Below are 17280 nucleotides of genomic sequence, written 5' to 3'. Positions count from 1 at the left end.
CTGAAAGAGACTCGGAAGGTGGAGGAAGGCCCGTGAAGTGGAGACAATGCAAAAGGAGTAGAGGTCCTTCTGTGTTCACTGATACCTTTTCCTTTTTGGGGGAGGCAGGGGTGAGTGGGTAAGTGTGATAAGCATTCTCATGCTAATAGTGATGAATCAACTAGACTTTGATGTTAGGCCTGCCCTCATCTTACATATGCTTTGTATTTTCAGACTGATAATGGACGTGTATCCAGAGATACCCTCCACTGATGGCCGCACAAGTGATGTAGTTGCAGAGAGATACCTGGTTGAATCCAAGAAGTCTACAGCTCATGCTCCACTTGCTTGTGGCTCCCAGCACTGTGCTTTTCCTTTAGATGGGAACCATCTCTGTGTGTGGAGCCCCAGGGGCACTTCTCACCAGGCAGGTCACAAACCAAGGATGTTCTTGTTAGATCCAGGGTCACAGAGACCTTGCCCTGTTTCTTTATTTCTCCAGTATTCTGGAAACATTAGCTTCCATGGAGTCACCCATGAGCTATGACAGAGCAATGTTGTTAAGCAAAATCATCTTGTTAAGCTCTTAATTTTATAATACAAATAGTCTAGAATTAACTTTCTCTTTAAAGTTTTTAAAGGACATGAGCAAAAAAAGGCTCATCCGAACTCAAGAAAGCCTCCTCCATTCACACTCCAGCTTGAGCTTTCTTGCTTTGCAGTGAAGAATAAAATGTTTAGGAGGAAAGTGTTGCATGTAAGTGTGCACACCTGGGAAGCTGTGGTCAAGCCAGGTCTCCTCTCCTGGCCAAATGCAATGCCATCTTGACTTCTGGCACCAGAGACACATTTCTGTCATGCTTTAACTTGATGTGAATGGAATTTCACATTGTGCATTCTTCTGTATCACTTTCTCTCATTGGTGTGTATTTAGGGAGTTCATTTGATGTGAATGGAATTTCACATTGTGCATTCTTTAGTAGCAGTTTCTTTCATTTGTGTGTATTTAGGAGAGTCCTGTCCTTCTTTCTTTTCATGGCTTCATAGTACACAGAATAGACTGCCTTTTAACCATTGTACTGTTGGTGGAAGTTTGCTTTATTTTATCTGTTTATTTATTTATTTATTGCTGTTTTCTGGTGCACACATGGAAAGGGCTGAGTTACAAGAGACGCACAGACTTAATATGTAATGCCTGGGAGGTTCTCAAGTGGCTGTGCAAAGCTGTGTCTTTGCTGATGGTTAGAGCTACAGTTGATCATACCATGACTGTACTTGATCCTTTTAGGTTAGCCCTGATGGGTGTAGCTGTAGCTAGAGTTTTCCTGCCAGCCACCACCAGGACAAGCAGCATGTGAAGATGCCGGTAAACCATGAGCCACGTGGCAAGGTATAGATTTATGGAAATGGACTAATTTAAGCTGTAAGAACAGTTAGCAAGAAGCCTGCCACAGCCATACAGTTTGTAAGCAATATAAGTCTCTGTGTTTACTTGGTTGGGTCTGAGTGGCTGTGGGACTGGCGGGTGATAGAGATTTGTCCTGACTGTGGGCAAGGCAGGAAAACTCTAGCTACATGTAGCAGTCTCCTGTTACACAGTTCTTTCATTCTTTATGATGACTAGGAGCCAGGGTCTTATTGCATGATGATTGGCCACTTAGATACTCACTTTGCAGGTGTTCAAGGCCCACCCCTTTTGTTTGCAGTGTTGGGATCTCTTGAATTTTTGTTTGTTTGTTTGTCTTTCTGTGCTTTTCATGTTGGTGTGAAGAAGGTCTTTATAGATTACTCAGGATGAACTTTCTTTTTCCAGATAGAATTTATGCTTGCTTCTGGTAGCTTACCATGATAAGGGCAGGTGTTTCTTTGCTTCTTGGGTCTGGTCTTTTTTGGATTCCTATTCTAAGGCTGGGAGTTGGCAACATGATGCCCCCATCTCAGTAGGTTGAATTCTAGCAGAAATGTGTTCATCCATCCATACCCCCGCCCCATCTCCTACATTAAGGCACTTAGCTTGGTTTCAGGTTTCAAGACCAACATGACAGAATGAACTGTCTGTTCCTCCTCCTATGTGGTATTTCTGATACGTTCTTGAAAAGGATGCATTTGATTATATTGTGTCTCTGTTCTTAGGTCTTTTAATGTCTTAGCTTCTCAGCAGCGTTTTATAGAATGTCTGACCATCACTTTTGAGGGAGATTTTCTTTCTTTCTGGGAGCACTAGGAATTAGACCCAGGACCTTACAGGTGGTAGGCAAATGCTCTACCTGGGCTATAGCCCCAGCCCTTGTGGATGATGTCATTATGAGACAATAATTTTCTTCTCTTGATATCATAGTTTTTCAGTGTTCTGATGCCTTCAAGAAAAGCCATCAAGTCTTACATGTCTTCCAGTTTTCTTGTCTTTCTCACCTAGAATCATATGCAGACAGACAAGCCTGTGTTACCAGGAGTAGAGTAATTCTTGTAGCACCCCTTATCCTAAACTGCTTATTGTCAACTTCTATGCATTTGAGCTTCAGAAGGACCAAAGGACCCCTGACCTCTTGGCACCTCACCCCATCTTCCATTTGCATGCTTTTCCTTTTTAGTTTGACCATGGGAAATTTATTTTTCCCCTCTCCCCTTCTACATCAGGATTGTTATTTCTCTAGCCTACAAGTTCTCATTGCCAGTCTTTCCTCCACACTCACACACAAATGCATCCCAGCATCCTGGCTGCTTGTACTTGAGTACTGGTTTCCAGTTTCCTGGCATGTTTGCTATCCAGTCTCCTTGTATAGCGTCAGCAGCAGTCTCAGGTCACACAACCTACCCTTTTACTTACTGCTGGAGCCAGGAGGGCCTCCATATCCCCTGCTGTCTAATGGCCCAAATGTGTTTATCCTCTGCCAGCTCCTCTCTCCTTGGCTGCCAGCATAACCAGCACCTCTTCTGCATCCATTGAGTACTCAGTACACATTTATTAACACCTGGTAAGGAAGAGAAGCATGAGTACCCCTGCCTCACTGTAACAATGTATGCTAACAACCAGTAGTGATGTGGTCATTTGACGGAAGAATCAGCATTACATGCAGAAATTTCAATGAATTAAAAGTCAACATGTGTAATAAATATATTTAAAAACCTAGGTTCAAAATTATATTGTTTTTCTCTATATTTCTTATGTTGTAAGTAACCTATTTGTTTTTTAAGCTTCTCACCTTAGAAGGACACCATCAGCTGATTACTGCTATGGTTTTTGGAAATCAAGTAGATCCACTTCAGCTCTGCTCTGCATCACAGGATTGTATTATAATGTGGAATGTGGACGACTGTAGAGAGAAGACACTTAAAGGTAAACAAAGATGTAGAGCACAGTTCAACAACGTAAATGGAGAGGTGCTGGGGATGGGTCTGAGAGGGAGGTAGAGGTGCTGGGGATGGGTCTGAGAGGGAGGTAGAGGTGCTGGGGATGGGTCTGAGAGGGAGGTAGAGGTGCTGAGGATGGGTCTGAGAGGGAGGTAGAGGTGCTGGGGATGGGTCTGAGAGGGAGGTAGAGGTGCTGGGGATGGGCCTGAGAGGGAGGTCGAGTGTGCACCTGCTGTCCTAGGAGGTTTATTTTCACCTTGACACAGTCCAGATTCATCTAAGGAAAGGGATCCTTGATGGAGAGAAAGCTTCCATCAGATTGGCCTCTCGGCAGACATGTAGGGCGTTTTCTTGATGGATGTTTGGCACAGAAGGGCCCAGCCCATGGTTGGTGTTGTAGGCCCAGGCAGGTGATCCTGGGGTGTATAAAAAAGCAAACTGATCAAGCCATGAGAAGCAAGTCAGCAATCAGTGTTTCTTTATGGATTCTGCATTAGTTCCTACCGAGTTCCTGCCCTGACTTTCCTGTAAGATAAAATAAACCTTTCATCCCCATGCTTTCAGCCATCATATTTTTTCATGGCAACAGAAGCCCTAATTAAGACACCTACCATGGAGGAGACCGTGTGTTTAATCCTAGCACCACCCAGGAGTGGACCGTCTCTATAAGGACAATTGTGTCTAAGTGTTCCTTGTCATTAGCTCCACTGACCTTTGCTGTGTGACATGTGGGTGCAGAGCCTTGCTGGTATTCTTCTTCTTCCTTTTCTTATTTTAAATATCGATGTTTAGACCTCCAGGGTCTGTGGACAGTTTAGAATGTCTCGCCTCATGGATGAGTGACCCGGGTGCTTGCTGCGTTTCATGTTGCAAATGTAGTGGTGAAGGAGTGAGGTTTGCTCTCTGCAGGGGACGTTCCCACTCAGACGACAGCCTGTTTGCACACAGGTGACTTCTGCAGAAATGTGACTGGAGCTGAAGACGGGAGACCTAGCTGGAGCCAGGGATAGACAAAAGGGTGTGGCCGCAGAGACTCTGGGTGTGAAGGGCCTGGTCGGCAGAGACTGAGGAAGTATGTGAGTGAGAGCTTTCCCAGCTGAGGCTCATGGCTTAGGTGGGAACACATCCCAGATATGTGTTTATAGTGTTATGCTTAGTGATGCCAGGTAACCACAGAATTGTATAACAGTTTGTACCTCAGTGGTGTGAGTGAAGTATGCCAGAAACATAGCCAGACAGATTTGTGTCTTTTCACAATTTAACATTTTTTGAATAATATGAATTCACAAGGTGTGGTATTTTCATTGGCGGCAATTTCCAAACAATCCCTTCTACCTTGTAATCTAGCTGAGGTAATGCATGTTCTTTTATTCCAGTCTTAACAACTAGTATTAACTTTCATATCACATAGCAGAGAGTAAGTCTGTCCATCTGTCCATCCGTCCATCCGTCCGTCCGTCCGTCCGTCCGTCCATCCGTCCATCCATCCGTCCATCCGTCCGTCCGTCTGTCCATCCATCCATCCAAGTTACAGAATGAATACAAGTTAACGAGGCTGTAATAGAGTTCAAGAGGTCTTAGAAGTGGGCTGATAGACATGTAAGCAGAGCATGTATCGCTAAGATAACCTAAACCAGCCCCAGGGAAGAAGCTGTTGCTGAGGCTGCTGGGCTAAGGGGGAAGATGTAGAGCTGTGCTTAGCTGCAAGGGGAAAGGGCAGAACAGGGTTGGAGCAGGAACAGAAGGCACCAATGGTGAGTAAGTGGACAGGAAGATGGTGGTTAAGCTGTGCCAACATCGGGGCCAAGCAGATATGAAGCCCCGGGAACAGTTAGGAGTTCTGTATTTGCTCTAACAGGTACACCAGTTATCAGAAGACAGGTTGATATGAGATCATTGCCATTTACACATTAAAAAGAGTGGTATTCCTGAGGCTGTGTTAGAGGAGCTGTACTCTGAGGCTGTGGATGGACAACACTCTGTGTTAGAGGAGCTGTACTCTCAGGCTGTGGATGGACAGCCCTCTGTGTTAGAGGAGCTGTACTCTGAGGCTGTGGATGGACAACACTCTGTGTTAGAGGAGCTGTACTCTGAGGCTGTGGATGGACAACACTCTGTGTTAGAGGAGCTGTACTCTCAGGCTGTGGATGAACAGCCCTCTGTGTTAGAGGGGCTGTACTCTAAGGCTGTGGATGGACAACACTCTGTGTTAGAGGATCTGTACTCTCAGGCTGTAGATGGACAGTCCTCTGTGTTAGAGGATCTGTACTCTCAGGCTGTGGATAGACAACACTCTGTCTTAGAGGAGCTGTACTTGTCAGGCTGTTAGATGGTACCCTGTGTAAGAAGGGGCTGTACTCCTAGGGTGTAGGTAGATATTTCTGTTAGAAGGACCTATGCTGTGGTGGTTTAAATGAGGATGGTCAACATGGGCTTATATGTTGGTCCCCATGTAGTAGAACTGTTTGGGAAGGATTAGGAGGTGTGGCCTTATTGAGGGAGGTATATCACTGGGGATGGGCTATGAGGTTTCAAAAGAACCATTTTGAGTGTATTCTCTCTGTTTCCTGTGTGTGGATTGGGATGTAAGCTCTCAGTTGCTCCACTGTTATTTCTATCTGCCTACTGCTGTGTCCCCTACCACAATGGTTCTGGGCTTCTATTACTCTGAAACTATAAGCCCCAAATAACCCCCCCCTTTTTTTTTCCAAGACAAGGTTTCTCTGTGTAGTTTTGCGCCTTTCCTGGAACTCACTCTGTAGACCAGGCTGGCCTCGAACTCACAGAGATCCGCCTGCCTCTGCCTCCCAAGTGCTGGGATTAAAGACATGCGCCACCACTGCCTGGCATAAACCCTTCTTTAAGTTGCCTTGATCCTGGTGTTATATCACAGAAATAGAGAAGTAACTAATACATATACACTTAAAGTTATAGGTAGGCCCTCTGTGTTAGAAGCAGTTATACCCCCAAGGCTGCTACAGACAGTCCAGTGTTAGAAGGGCTATATTCCTGAAGCCGTAGGCAGAAAGCACCCTGTGTTAGAGAGAACAGCACTCCTGAGGCTATAGATCTGCAGCCCTCTGTGTTAGAAGAGGCTGTATGGAGACTCCTGTGCTGGAAAGAGCTGCACTTGGAAGCTGTAGGTAGATGGCCCTCTGTGCTTGAAGGGACTTATTCCTGAGGCTGTAAGCAGATGATCCTCTGTGTTAGAGGAGCTGTACTCCCAAGGCCGTGGACACGCGATCCTCTGTTTTAGAAGTGGCTGTACTTCTGAGGCTGTAGATCCACAGCTGTAGCTGTCTGTGTAGTAAAGTGTTCTCTGAGGTTTTTGTTTTCCCATGTTCCTGGTTACTGTGCTTTAGGTTCCTCACATGGATGCTGGTGCATGAATGGTCTGTTCTTGGGTAGAAACTTGTTTCTGAATCATAGCACCAGCGCTCACTTGCCATCTGTCACAGTACATAACAGGTTGTTCCATGTACAATTTACTATGCTGAAGCTTGTGGAGATGAGAATGAACTTGCATTATGGGTTTGAGGGCAGAGGAGCTCCTGGAAGCCGTAAGCTCTCAGTGTGGCTCTTTTGTCTGTACAGAGTTGGAGCCTACTTGTGTTTGGTTCCTGGCCACACTGGGGGTAGCTGTGTTCACGGCACTTCTGGGTCTGCTGCTTGGATTGTGCTTGGAGGGGAGAAGGATGTGGTTGGTTGCTTCTACCCTGGTGAGACCCTCAGAGCCTGTTGCCTGCTTGGCTCCTCTCTTCTCACTTGCAACACCTCACCGAAATACAGCTTTTTCTTTTCTCCCATTAAAACTCTCATGTGCTTATGGCTTACCCCTTTGTTTCTGTCCAGAGCTTCTCCTAATTTAGTCTCCATATACTTCTGCTAAAAGTTCCTTGTCATTGTGGGACAGTGGTGGCGCACACCTTTAATCCCAGCACTCGGGAGGCAGAGCCAGCTGGATCTCTGTGAGTTCAAAGCCAGCCTGGCTCTACAGAGTGAGATCTAAGACAGGCAACAAAACTACACAGAGAAACCCTGTCTTGAAAAACCAAAAATATAAAAAATAAAGAATTCCTTGTCATGTCTAAGAGCATTGTCGATGGCTGGCACTCCCACTCCTGCTCTACCCCTTACTATTTTTCTGTCTGAATTCACCAGAGCTCTATTCTGCAGTTGCTCAGGTTAGGACCTCAGCTCACTCCAGATCCAATCATTGTGGACTTCCATCTGTTTTACCTTTAAACGCTGTCTCACATTTGGACATCTGTCACATCCATAGGTGCTAAGGGCACAAGCTACCAAATCCTCCCTCTGGATTCTGACATTAACGTCTAACCATCTTCCTTTGCCTTGATCTCTCCGTGTCTGCATTTAATTCTCAACTCTCAAAGTTAGTCAGCTTCTGCCCAGTGTTTGCTCAAAGCAACTCCCCACCATGCAGAGAAAGTGTCTCTCTCTCTCTCTCTCTCTCTCTCTCTCACACACACACACACACACACACACACACACAGACTCCACCCTCACTCTGGTAGAGCAAGGACTCAGCCTTCCAGGGCTTTACTTTAGTTCTGTTTTAGTCACTGCCAGTGCCACTGAGTTCCCGGGTCTGGACACAGGTGTTTTGATGAAGGCCCCTTCTGGCCACTGTGTAGCATTTGTCCTCTTTGCCGCTTGGGCTCCTTGCCCTCTTGTATACAGCACGCCTTTTCAGTGGGTGGCCATCACTAGTCCTCCATGTACTCATTGATCTGTTTTGCTTCCTGGAGTTGACTGTGCTATGTCTTTGCCTTCTGCATGTTAATTTTCCACAAAGGCAGAGGCCTGTCCAGTTGGGGGCTGACCCTGCAGGTGCTGAGAAGAGGCTGACATAGCACACACAACACAGGTCAAGTCCATGAGTGAGTGGCATTGTTTGTGACACACATACATCCCTTCCATAGTGTTTTAGTCATGGGTCTCTAAAGGATCAGAGCTGAGAGAATGAAATATAGATAGCTGGTACAGTGAAATTGTGTGTGTGTGTGTGTGTGTGTGTGTGTGTGTGTGTGTGTGTGTGTGTAAAGGGGAGTATTAGAGCACCTTATAGACTGGTCCCAGTAGATCAATAATTACTGTCTCCTAAAAGGCCAAGAGTCTGGTAGTTCAATCTGTGCAACTGCATGTCTCACCAGTCCCAGTTTGGTGTTTGAGTCCCAACGGAATTCCTGGAGAGCTGCTGTTCTTCAGTCTATCTTAGAATCCCCCACAAAGTAGGTTCTAAAGACAAAGGAATGCCCCAGCAACAAGGTAGACGGATTTGCCTGCAGGAGTGAGGGCAAGCAGGCAAAAAGTGAAAGCTCCCTTCCATGTCCTTTATGTGAGCTGCCACTGAAAAGTGTATTCTAGATTTAGGATAATGTGGGAGTCTGCCGAAGTCCAGCTCTGGCCTGTGGAAGGGATCTGTGGGGAGGAGAGAGGAATGTATTGGGGAAAATTATAAAGGCCACTTCACGTAGTTAAAAGGAAGATTTATTTAGTGGATGACTTACAAATGAAGGAATGGATAGGTCGCGGGGTCTGGGGAAAGTGTATCGCAATCCAGCGGTGTTCTCTGGAGCTCTGCACAATCAATCTCCACCATCCAGGGTCCAGGTGCAGAGAGCGCGCCCAGAGAGAGCGCTGGCCCATCCAGCTCTCAGGTTTCCAGCACCTCCCCTCGCCCCGCCTCGTAGGCGTGACAGTTGCCAGAGTCTCAATGGGGGTTGGAGCTTCCAGATCCAAGCTGGAATGGCTACCCACTACAGAATGAGGAAATGATAGACAGAAAGATAGAAAGAGATGATAAGAAAGACAGAGACACAGGATAGCTTCAGGAGGGCCCTGGGTCAATACCCAGTCACTTCAAGATTTTTTCCAAAGGGCTTTTTATACAATGTCAAGGGGCGAGGCAAAAGACCTCCTTGTTTCAAGATCAAAGCACACCCTACAGCTAAGTGTAGACACTTCCAAACACCTGGTAACCATGCTTTGGGCCAAATCATCCCATTATGCAGCCCTGCTGGGTAAAGCAAGCTCAGAGTCTCTGACCTTGAGTAAGATCTTACTAGGAAGCCTCTGTGGACCTCCACAGGGTAAGTCCTTCAACATCACATGATCAGATTTAGGGTGGGTTTCCCCTCCTCAAACGGTCCAGTCAAAAAAGTCCTTCACAGGTGTGCACAGCTGCTTGGGTTTTAGTTGATTCCAGATGTAGTCAGGTTGACAACTAAGCTTAGCCACCACATACAGGATCCTTTGGTTGCCTGGTGACACATCTGTGCTAATTAACAGGCTTCTGAGGCTCAGGGCAGATGGCAGGCACTGCGTTCCCTGGTGTGGCTCCACTTGAACCTTCTCTGCACACAGTTTGCATTGTTACCCAGGGCCCTGCAGGCTGCCGTGGAGATGTCATCTTGGTGGTGAGAGCCTCAGAGGCCAGAGTTCTCCTGGCACACGGTCCCCAACCCTGGTCAGAGTGTGTCCCTGCCAGAGCCTGGATGGCAGTGGACACGGGGAGAAGTGCTGGGTAAAGAGCTGGGTCTGCGAAGCTCTCCTGGGCGCCCACGACCCTCCGGAGACTGGTTTCTCTGTGACCTTGGTTCTGTACCGAACTGCCTCAGAAAAAAGGCTGTTCCACCATCACTCTCCAGCCTGTTGTTCCTCTGCCTGTGGCTCTGGAGCAGAGAAGTATACAGGACCCATTCTTCTGACATCTGGTGAACCGATGCTAATATCTGGAACTTGCTCTAGGGCTGACTCCTCGAGGGACTATCCTAGGCTCCCTTTTACAAACAGTGCACTGTTTGAGATTTAGTCTGGATGATCGAGCTGTTGCTGTGTGTGCTGGAAACAAAATATCTGTGATGGATGTGGAGGTAAGAACGACACCCTGTGGAGGTCCCAAGCACACAGTGGGTGGCACCTTCCAGGCTGGGTTCCTGTTGATGAGTATTTCATTGCTGCTTCCCTTTGTAAATGGCAGTTTGGTTCAATGTATTTTGTAGAGATGTTGGGGGCGGGGACCAAGGAACACCTCTTGATCTTGTAATTGATAAGCCACTGGAATCGGTGTTAACGTGAATTTGTGCAGGGATGCTTTTCAGCAGACACATTTACCTTAGGAGTTCCCCCACAGTCGGTGCCGCACAGTGCTTCAGCTGCCTGTTTGTCAAAAACCCATTTTCCACTGTGACTCAGACTTCTCACTTGTTTCTTAATTGAGACAGTTCATGTAAAAGTCAATGCCTCCTAGGCTGGGATTTCTAACCTGGGGTTTGCTGAGCACTGGTGCTTGAGCTGTGGTAAAGCAGTGCCAGGTGTTGAAAGATCTCCCTGGAGAGAGAGAGAGAGAGAGAGAGAGAGAGAGAGAGAGAGAGAGAGAGAGAGAGAGAGAGAGGAGAGAGAGAGGAGCCTCTGCACCCTGAGTTCATGGGAGAGTGCCCGGTGCTTGGGGTGGCTGTTTTACCCAGTGCTCAGGTGAACACAGGTAATGAAGCGCTTTGCCTTCTCTGGCTTTCCTTGTTGTCTACTTTAAAACTCTTAGTAAGGAAAGATGTTAGCCAAGGATCATGAGGTGGTTATCCTAGGCCCTAGGGTATGTGAGACATCTGGGGATACGAAATGTCCTAGTCACTGTTGTACCCCTATGAAGAGACACCATGGCCAAGGCAACTCTTACAAAAGAGAACATTTGACTAGGAGCTTGCTCTTACAGTTTCAGAGGCTTAGTTCACTGTCATCATGGCAGGGAGCATGGCAGCAGGTATGGTATTGGAGCAGTAGCTGGGAGCTACATCCGGGTCGAGAGAGAGAGAGAGAGAGAGAGAGAGAGAGAGAGAGAGAGAGAGAGAGAGAGAGAGAGAGAGAGAGAGAGGAGAGAGAGAGAGAGATTCGGCTTGGCATGGACTTTTGAAACCTCAAAGCCCACCCCCAGTGACACATTTCCTATAAAGGCCAGACCTTCTAATTCTTTCAAATAGTGCCTCTCCCTGGTGACCATGCATTCAATCTATGAGCCTGTGGGGGCCGTTCTTATTCACACCACCACAGAACCCATCATTAATTGATGCATGAGGCTGAGGTAGCAGTGGGAAGGCAGGTGGTGGATGCTGGAGCCATTCTTACATAAAACCCCACACAAAGGGAACACAGTTTTATATTCAGACAATTTTTGGGCTGTGAATGAACTGAGGTTCACATTGAAAGAAATAACACCTTCCCTCACTTAAGTCATAGTTTGGAGACTGGGGATGAGGTATCTGTGTTGTTGCTGAGCAGTTCTAGGTCAGGTGTGTGGGAGCCTTCTGGAGAAGCTGATCTTCAGCTCTAGGATGTATGAAAACACCCTTTGGTAGTTGAACAGATTGGCACCAGGCCACTCTACTGCATCACAAAACCAACCACCGAAATGGAAAACTAACATTGATTAGGGTGAGGGAGACCAGATGAATTAGGACGATAGTTAAGGTTGCTGGTGTTCGGAGTCGGGGAAGTGTTCAGAGAGCAAAAGAGATTGACAGTGTCATGTACCTGGAACTCAAAAGTCAGCAGCAGACATTTGCTCAGGTGTAGCCTGTGTGAGCAGCAGGTGTACAGTGTGAGGAGGCTCCCAAGGGAGAATAATGTGGTGGACAGGCTGCCAAGGAACAGGACAAGTCAGTCCACAGATGGCTTACACTGCCAGAGAAATGTTCAACAGGTCACAAAATTTTCTCTGAAAGCATTCAAGTGAATACTGAGCACTTTTTAATCACCATGAAATATAAACCATTAGAAGGAAACAAAGTATCTGGCAGGTGATAATATAGTCATATATAAGTGAGTGGTTTTACTTTAGAGAAGTGGAAATTGGGGAGCTTTAGAGCTCCAGAAGGGAGCAGAGTGCATGTTCTATAACCTCATTTCCTCTCTACCTCTGTCCCAACATGCATTATGATCTTCTGTCTCTAATTGTTTGATGGTTATTGATATAGCATACCCCATACAACTCTAAACCCTGTTCATCAGGGTTGTTCTTTAGAGTGTTAAAGAGAGCTTTAGAGTTCAGTGTGTACTTAAAAGTTGTGTCATCTGTCAGACTAGTATCTATCATTTATCTTCTATATATCTACCTATCGTCTTTCATCTATATATTGAGCATCTGTCACCTATCTATTATCTATATCTGTCTGTCTATTGATCATCTGCAGACCTATGATCTGTCATTATATATAGTTGTATGTCTGAGGTGTCCTTGCAGTCTGTATAAAGTATTATAATGTTCAAGCTTCTCCTTGCCACTGGACATGGAACCCACTGGGACTGGAGGTGGGAGGCAGCTGTGACTCTCAGGAGGTCCTGTTGTTCTCACAGCCATGGTACTTTGGGCATGTTAGAATGGGAGCTGGTCCATTGACTGCTAGGCCAAGCCTGGGCTGTGTGAAGCTAAGAGTTGAAGGAAGGGATAACTCACTCTGTAGTAGGTGCACCACGTTGTCTTGCTATATTTTAGTTACTCTCTACTTTAGTTACTGGAGAATAGCTTCAAGGGAGGTAGAAGATAGGACAGAAAGGGCGAGGGAGGCGGACAGTGGTCGAGAACAGATGAAAGAAGCAGACATAAAGGGACAGATAGTAAGAGACTGAGCATCTTACCTCCACCCTGAACACATGGGCTGCTGAGAAGAGGCTGTCAGGAGAAAGCCACAGACAACAGGGAATCCAGGAGATGCTAGCCCCCTGTTTGTACCAGGTCAGATTTAGCTGGTTCTTATCTTTTCCTTACTGATGATGTACCTCCCTCAGAGCTCGGGCATCAGACTTTTTAACTTCTGAGGTGATATGGGTAGGGTAGACCCAAATTTGGAAAGAGGGATGTATAAAATAAAATATATTCTTTAAATCAAAAAACATTCTCTCTCTCTCTCTCTCTCTCTCTCTCTCTCTCTCTCTCTCTCTCTCTCTCTGTATGTGTGCGCACATGCATGCAGGCACACATGCCACAGCACATGTGTGGAGGTAAGAGACAACTGTAGAATTGGTTCTCTACTTCCACTGTTGTGGGGGACCAGCCCCCACTTTTATGACCAGGGTACTCTTGATCAGGGAGAAGTGAGAAATACTTAGATAGAAAGAGATACCTAGACAACGAGAAGAAAGACAGAAACAGAGGATAGCCTTGGGAGGATCTGGGTCTCAACCCACCAGCCCAGAACTTTATTCAAAAGGGATTTTTATAACAATGCCAAGGGATGAGGCAAAAAGACCTCCCCCTGCTAGATACAACCACGTGTAGACCCTTCCAAACACCTGATACTCAGGCCTGTAGCCCAGTCATCCTCTTATGCAGTCCTGCTGGGTGAAGCCACTAGGAAACCTTGGTGGACTCCAATAGACCATGTGAGTTCCAGGGACTGAATAAGTCTTCAGACTTGGTGGCAGGTGCCTTTGCCTACTGAGCCCTTTGCCTGGCCATATAGAATTTATTTTAGCAAGCTCCCTTTTCTGTAGTGGACTGTGATTTCTTGATGTTTATCATTCTAGAAAATTCCATGAATAACCTTTTACAAATCCTCCTTCCTTCTAGAAGCAGTCTGTGCTGGTGGAGCTGCAGGGCCATCAAGGCTCAGTGACAGCAGTGGAATTCTGTCCCTGGCAAGCAAACATCCTCATCTCCGTGTCTGAAGACAGAAGCTTTAAGGTGGGCAGCAGTGGCTTGGGATGTTAGGGACGCTGTGGACATAGGGATGCTATGGGACATATCTGCCTGCTGCTGTTGGATTGCTACTGCTGTGCAAGTTTTTTTTTCTGGTAATACAAATATGATGGAGCTGGAGAAAAGATGGCCCAGTGGTTAAGAACACCGCTGTTCCTGCAGAGGGTCAGGACTCTGTTCCCAGCACCCACACAGTGGCTCACAACTGTCTGGAATTCTAGTTCCAGGGTATCCAGTGCCTTTTCTGGCCTCCATGAACACTGCATATATGTGGTACACATTCATGCATGCAAGCAAAGCACTCACACGCACAAATAAAATGAATACAATTTGAAGCACATACCCGAGGAGGCTGTTTTCTCACCCACGCAGAAGTGGAGTTTTGATGTTCTGGTAGGTCTGGGATACTCCTTGGTGCATTTCTTGGGTCTCCAGCATTTGAACTGTCCCCAACTTTTCTTACATCTAAATCTAGAGGGGACAATGTACATCTGCAATGTTTCCTAATGACCAACAGCTGAGGATCCAGTGTCCCCAATAAGAGGATTCAATCACAACTAAACTGAGCGTCAGAAAAAAATAAAGCAAAGTGCAGGTTCACTTCTGAGCAGCCCAGGTTAGCTCACGTTACTATGATGTTACTGACAAAGGGTAGACATTTGTCATTGTCCTAAAAGAAAAGCTGAAAGTCACACGTGTGTATCAAATCACAGAAGTTGTCAGAATCTATACTACGGTCATTTTAAAATACCTGTCTCATGAGACCCAGTGGGTCCTGACTTCCCCTGGGAGTCAGCAGCTGTTGGGACAGAAATCCAAGTTGCCATACTTGGATAACTATGCTGCACTTCAATTTTATATTTCAAATAGACCAAAAGGGGTCTCTTGTCTCACTGGTGGTCATGAGAAAGAAGAGAGTTGATATTTTGGAATGTCCCTGGAGGTGTGCCCACCATAGAAGGGATAGTGGGTATAGCAAACACAAGCGACTGTCATGGTTAGAGTGCAGTCCTCCGGGTAAGCACCCTCCACAACTGGGCCATAGACCCAGGGACATGCTGACATTCTTCACTGAGCTACTGACTGGGGTAGTGTATGTGCCCAGGAACTGCTGTCTCTTAGGTATGTCTTCATCCTCCCAAACTCATAGGTCGTCATCTCTGGAAGACTCAGGATATTTTCATTATTCTGAAGTCTTGGGTTTTTAACAATGCAGTGATTCACTAAGTAAATTCTTATTCTTTAATTATTATTTATACAGATTAATTTTTAATTGCTTAAAATTTATTTCATGGTTTAGCAGCATAGCATCATTTTATGTCTCTTAAAGAAATGTCTTTTCATTTAAAGGTCTGGGACTACTGTGCAGGATCCTTGATATACAGCTCATCCATTTTGACAGGTAAACCAAAGACTCTTTTACATTCTAGCTGGGTAGGCTGTGTAAACAATCTCTCCTAGTGTGGCTGTCACCCCAGAGATAGAGGTGTGACAGCCGGAATCACCAGCTTCATCTGTATGTAGCTGTCAATTCTCATTCCTTCTGTATACAGAGTGGGTGAGCTTCGCAGTTACTGTCACAGTTACTGTCTCTGAGGATTTTACCTTATACATGCGCACACACACACACACACACACATGCACACACACACATACACACACACACACACACACACACACACACTTGGCGTCTGAGTATCTGTCTCAGGTAAGTGTGGAATAGTTTGGCTTTCAGATAAAGTACCCAAGACAGGGCCCCTACTGTCCTGTGGAGAGGCCCAGAGCTGGAAAAGTTTGGAGAGACACCAGAACTGGACAGCATGTAAGCTATTGGTGAGGCTGGAAGCTTCTGTCCATCCTATGAATTCTAGGATAATTGTTGCTTTCATCAAATTGTTTCTGGTGGGCAATGGAACCAACACTTGATTATACAGAGGAGTGACCAATTCCTATGGCCTGGCTCTCCTGGAACCTGGGGTGTTGTGTGTGAGCCAGAGGAGCATTTCTCCTGGGGCCCTGTGTTTCCACCTTGCATCTCATGGGTTGCTTCTGGAGTTTTTCCCATGTCCCGCCAAGAATGCACAGTGTTCTGGGAGAGCAGGATGGCTAATTTAGGAGTCTTTCTTTTCCTTTGAGATGACTTGTGAAAATGCTACTCAAGGAAAACACAGATGCTTTGGTGTTCTGCTGAAGTTACGACTGTATTTCCCAAGACTGAGTGTTTTTTGGGTCAGTTACCCACATGTAGAATATTGTGTTCTGACAGCCTGGAGTTTTTCACCAAGCTTGGGCATGAAGCACATTTTCCAGAACTCTGTTGGATTTTCCTGAAGCAATCTTGTGGGACAATTTGATTGAGGAACACAATTCCAGACTGTGCTGTAGACTCACCATGAATGTCACTTGTAGCTTAATTAGGACACACAGTGTTTCCCAACCTCTGTTTATCTAGTTCTTCCAAATTCTTGATACTTTAGACTATATTTTAAGTAAAACTAAAATTTAGGGAGTTCTTCTATTTTTTTTTGTAAGACACCCATTGAACTCCTGTTTTTATCACTAAATCTATGATTTTCTTGTTTTTAGCTCACAGGAACTGCTCTGCCCCGTTTAAAATGCTAGCTGAAGTAATACTTCCTTCCTCAGGCAGTTGCTCTGGACCTGTTCACTGTTTGCAGATGGGATGGGACTAACCAGGATCCACCACCCACCATTCTTGTTTGTTTGTTTCTTAGATTTTTCGAGACAGGGTTTCTCTGTGTAGCTTTGCGCCTTTCCTGGATCTTGCTCTGTAGACCAGGTTGGCCTTGAACTCACAGAGATCAGCCTGCCTCTGCCTCCCGAGTGCTGGGATTAAAGGCGTGCGCCACTCCCTTGTTTGTTTTTAATAAATCTATCTATCATCTATCTATCTATCTATCTATCTATCTATCTATCTATCTATCTATCTATCATCTATCTATCTATTTAATGTCCTGGCTGCAATATACCCGCCATTCTTATTTGGGACAGCATTCATTTTTTCTCTCTTGCTCATGAATGCTTCCAAATTTGTATTCACTTATAATTTTTACCTCTTGGTATGAAGATTCAGAGTAGCGCTAAGTCAACTAGAAGAAGCACTGTCCGTCCTGAATGTCCCGTGTCCCTCTCAGGTTGCCCTCTCCTGAGTTTGCTCATCAGTGAAGAAAACCGACAGCTGGTCACTGGCAGTGCTGATGGCCAGGTGAGAGCCC

The 17280-nt window shown here is 45.9% G+C and overlaps 1 protein-coding gene across 5 annotated transcripts in view; it reads left to right on the top strand.

Annotated features, from left to right (window-relative positions):
- The window catches only part of Wdr27 (WD repeat domain 27), a 97012-nt gene that overhangs the window by 9969 nt on the left and 69763 nt on the right, over positions 1-17280 (top strand). For 4 of the 5 annotated variants that reach the window (XM_037200403.1, XM_037200402.1, XM_037200405.1 and 1 more), the window contains exons 2-7: positions 214-406; positions 3175-3316; positions 10102-10226; positions 13916-14029; positions 15395-15446; positions 17200-17270. In XM_037200403.1, the coding sequence (XP_037056298.1) occupies positions 221-406; positions 3175-3316; positions 10102-10226; positions 13916-14029; positions 15395-15446; positions 17200-17270 (690 nt within the window). In that variant the 5' untranslated portion in view covers positions 214-220. Of the gene's footprint in view, positions 1-213; positions 407-3174; positions 3317-10101; positions 10227-13915; positions 14030-15394; positions 15447-17199; positions 17271-17280 lie in introns of those variants that run through there. The other variant, XM_037200406.1, reaches the window with a different exon arrangement.

The sequence above is a fragment of the Peromyscus leucopus genome, chromosome 8a (assembly GCF_004664715.2).
Source record: "Peromyscus leucopus breed LL Stock chromosome 8a, UCI_PerLeu_2.1, whole genome shotgun sequence".
Lineage (NCBI taxonomy): Eukaryota > Metazoa > Chordata > Mammalia > Rodentia > Cricetidae > Peromyscus > Peromyscus leucopus.
The sequence above is the reverse complement of the archived record's forward strand: the minus strand, read 5'-3'. Positions and strand labels throughout refer to the sequence as shown.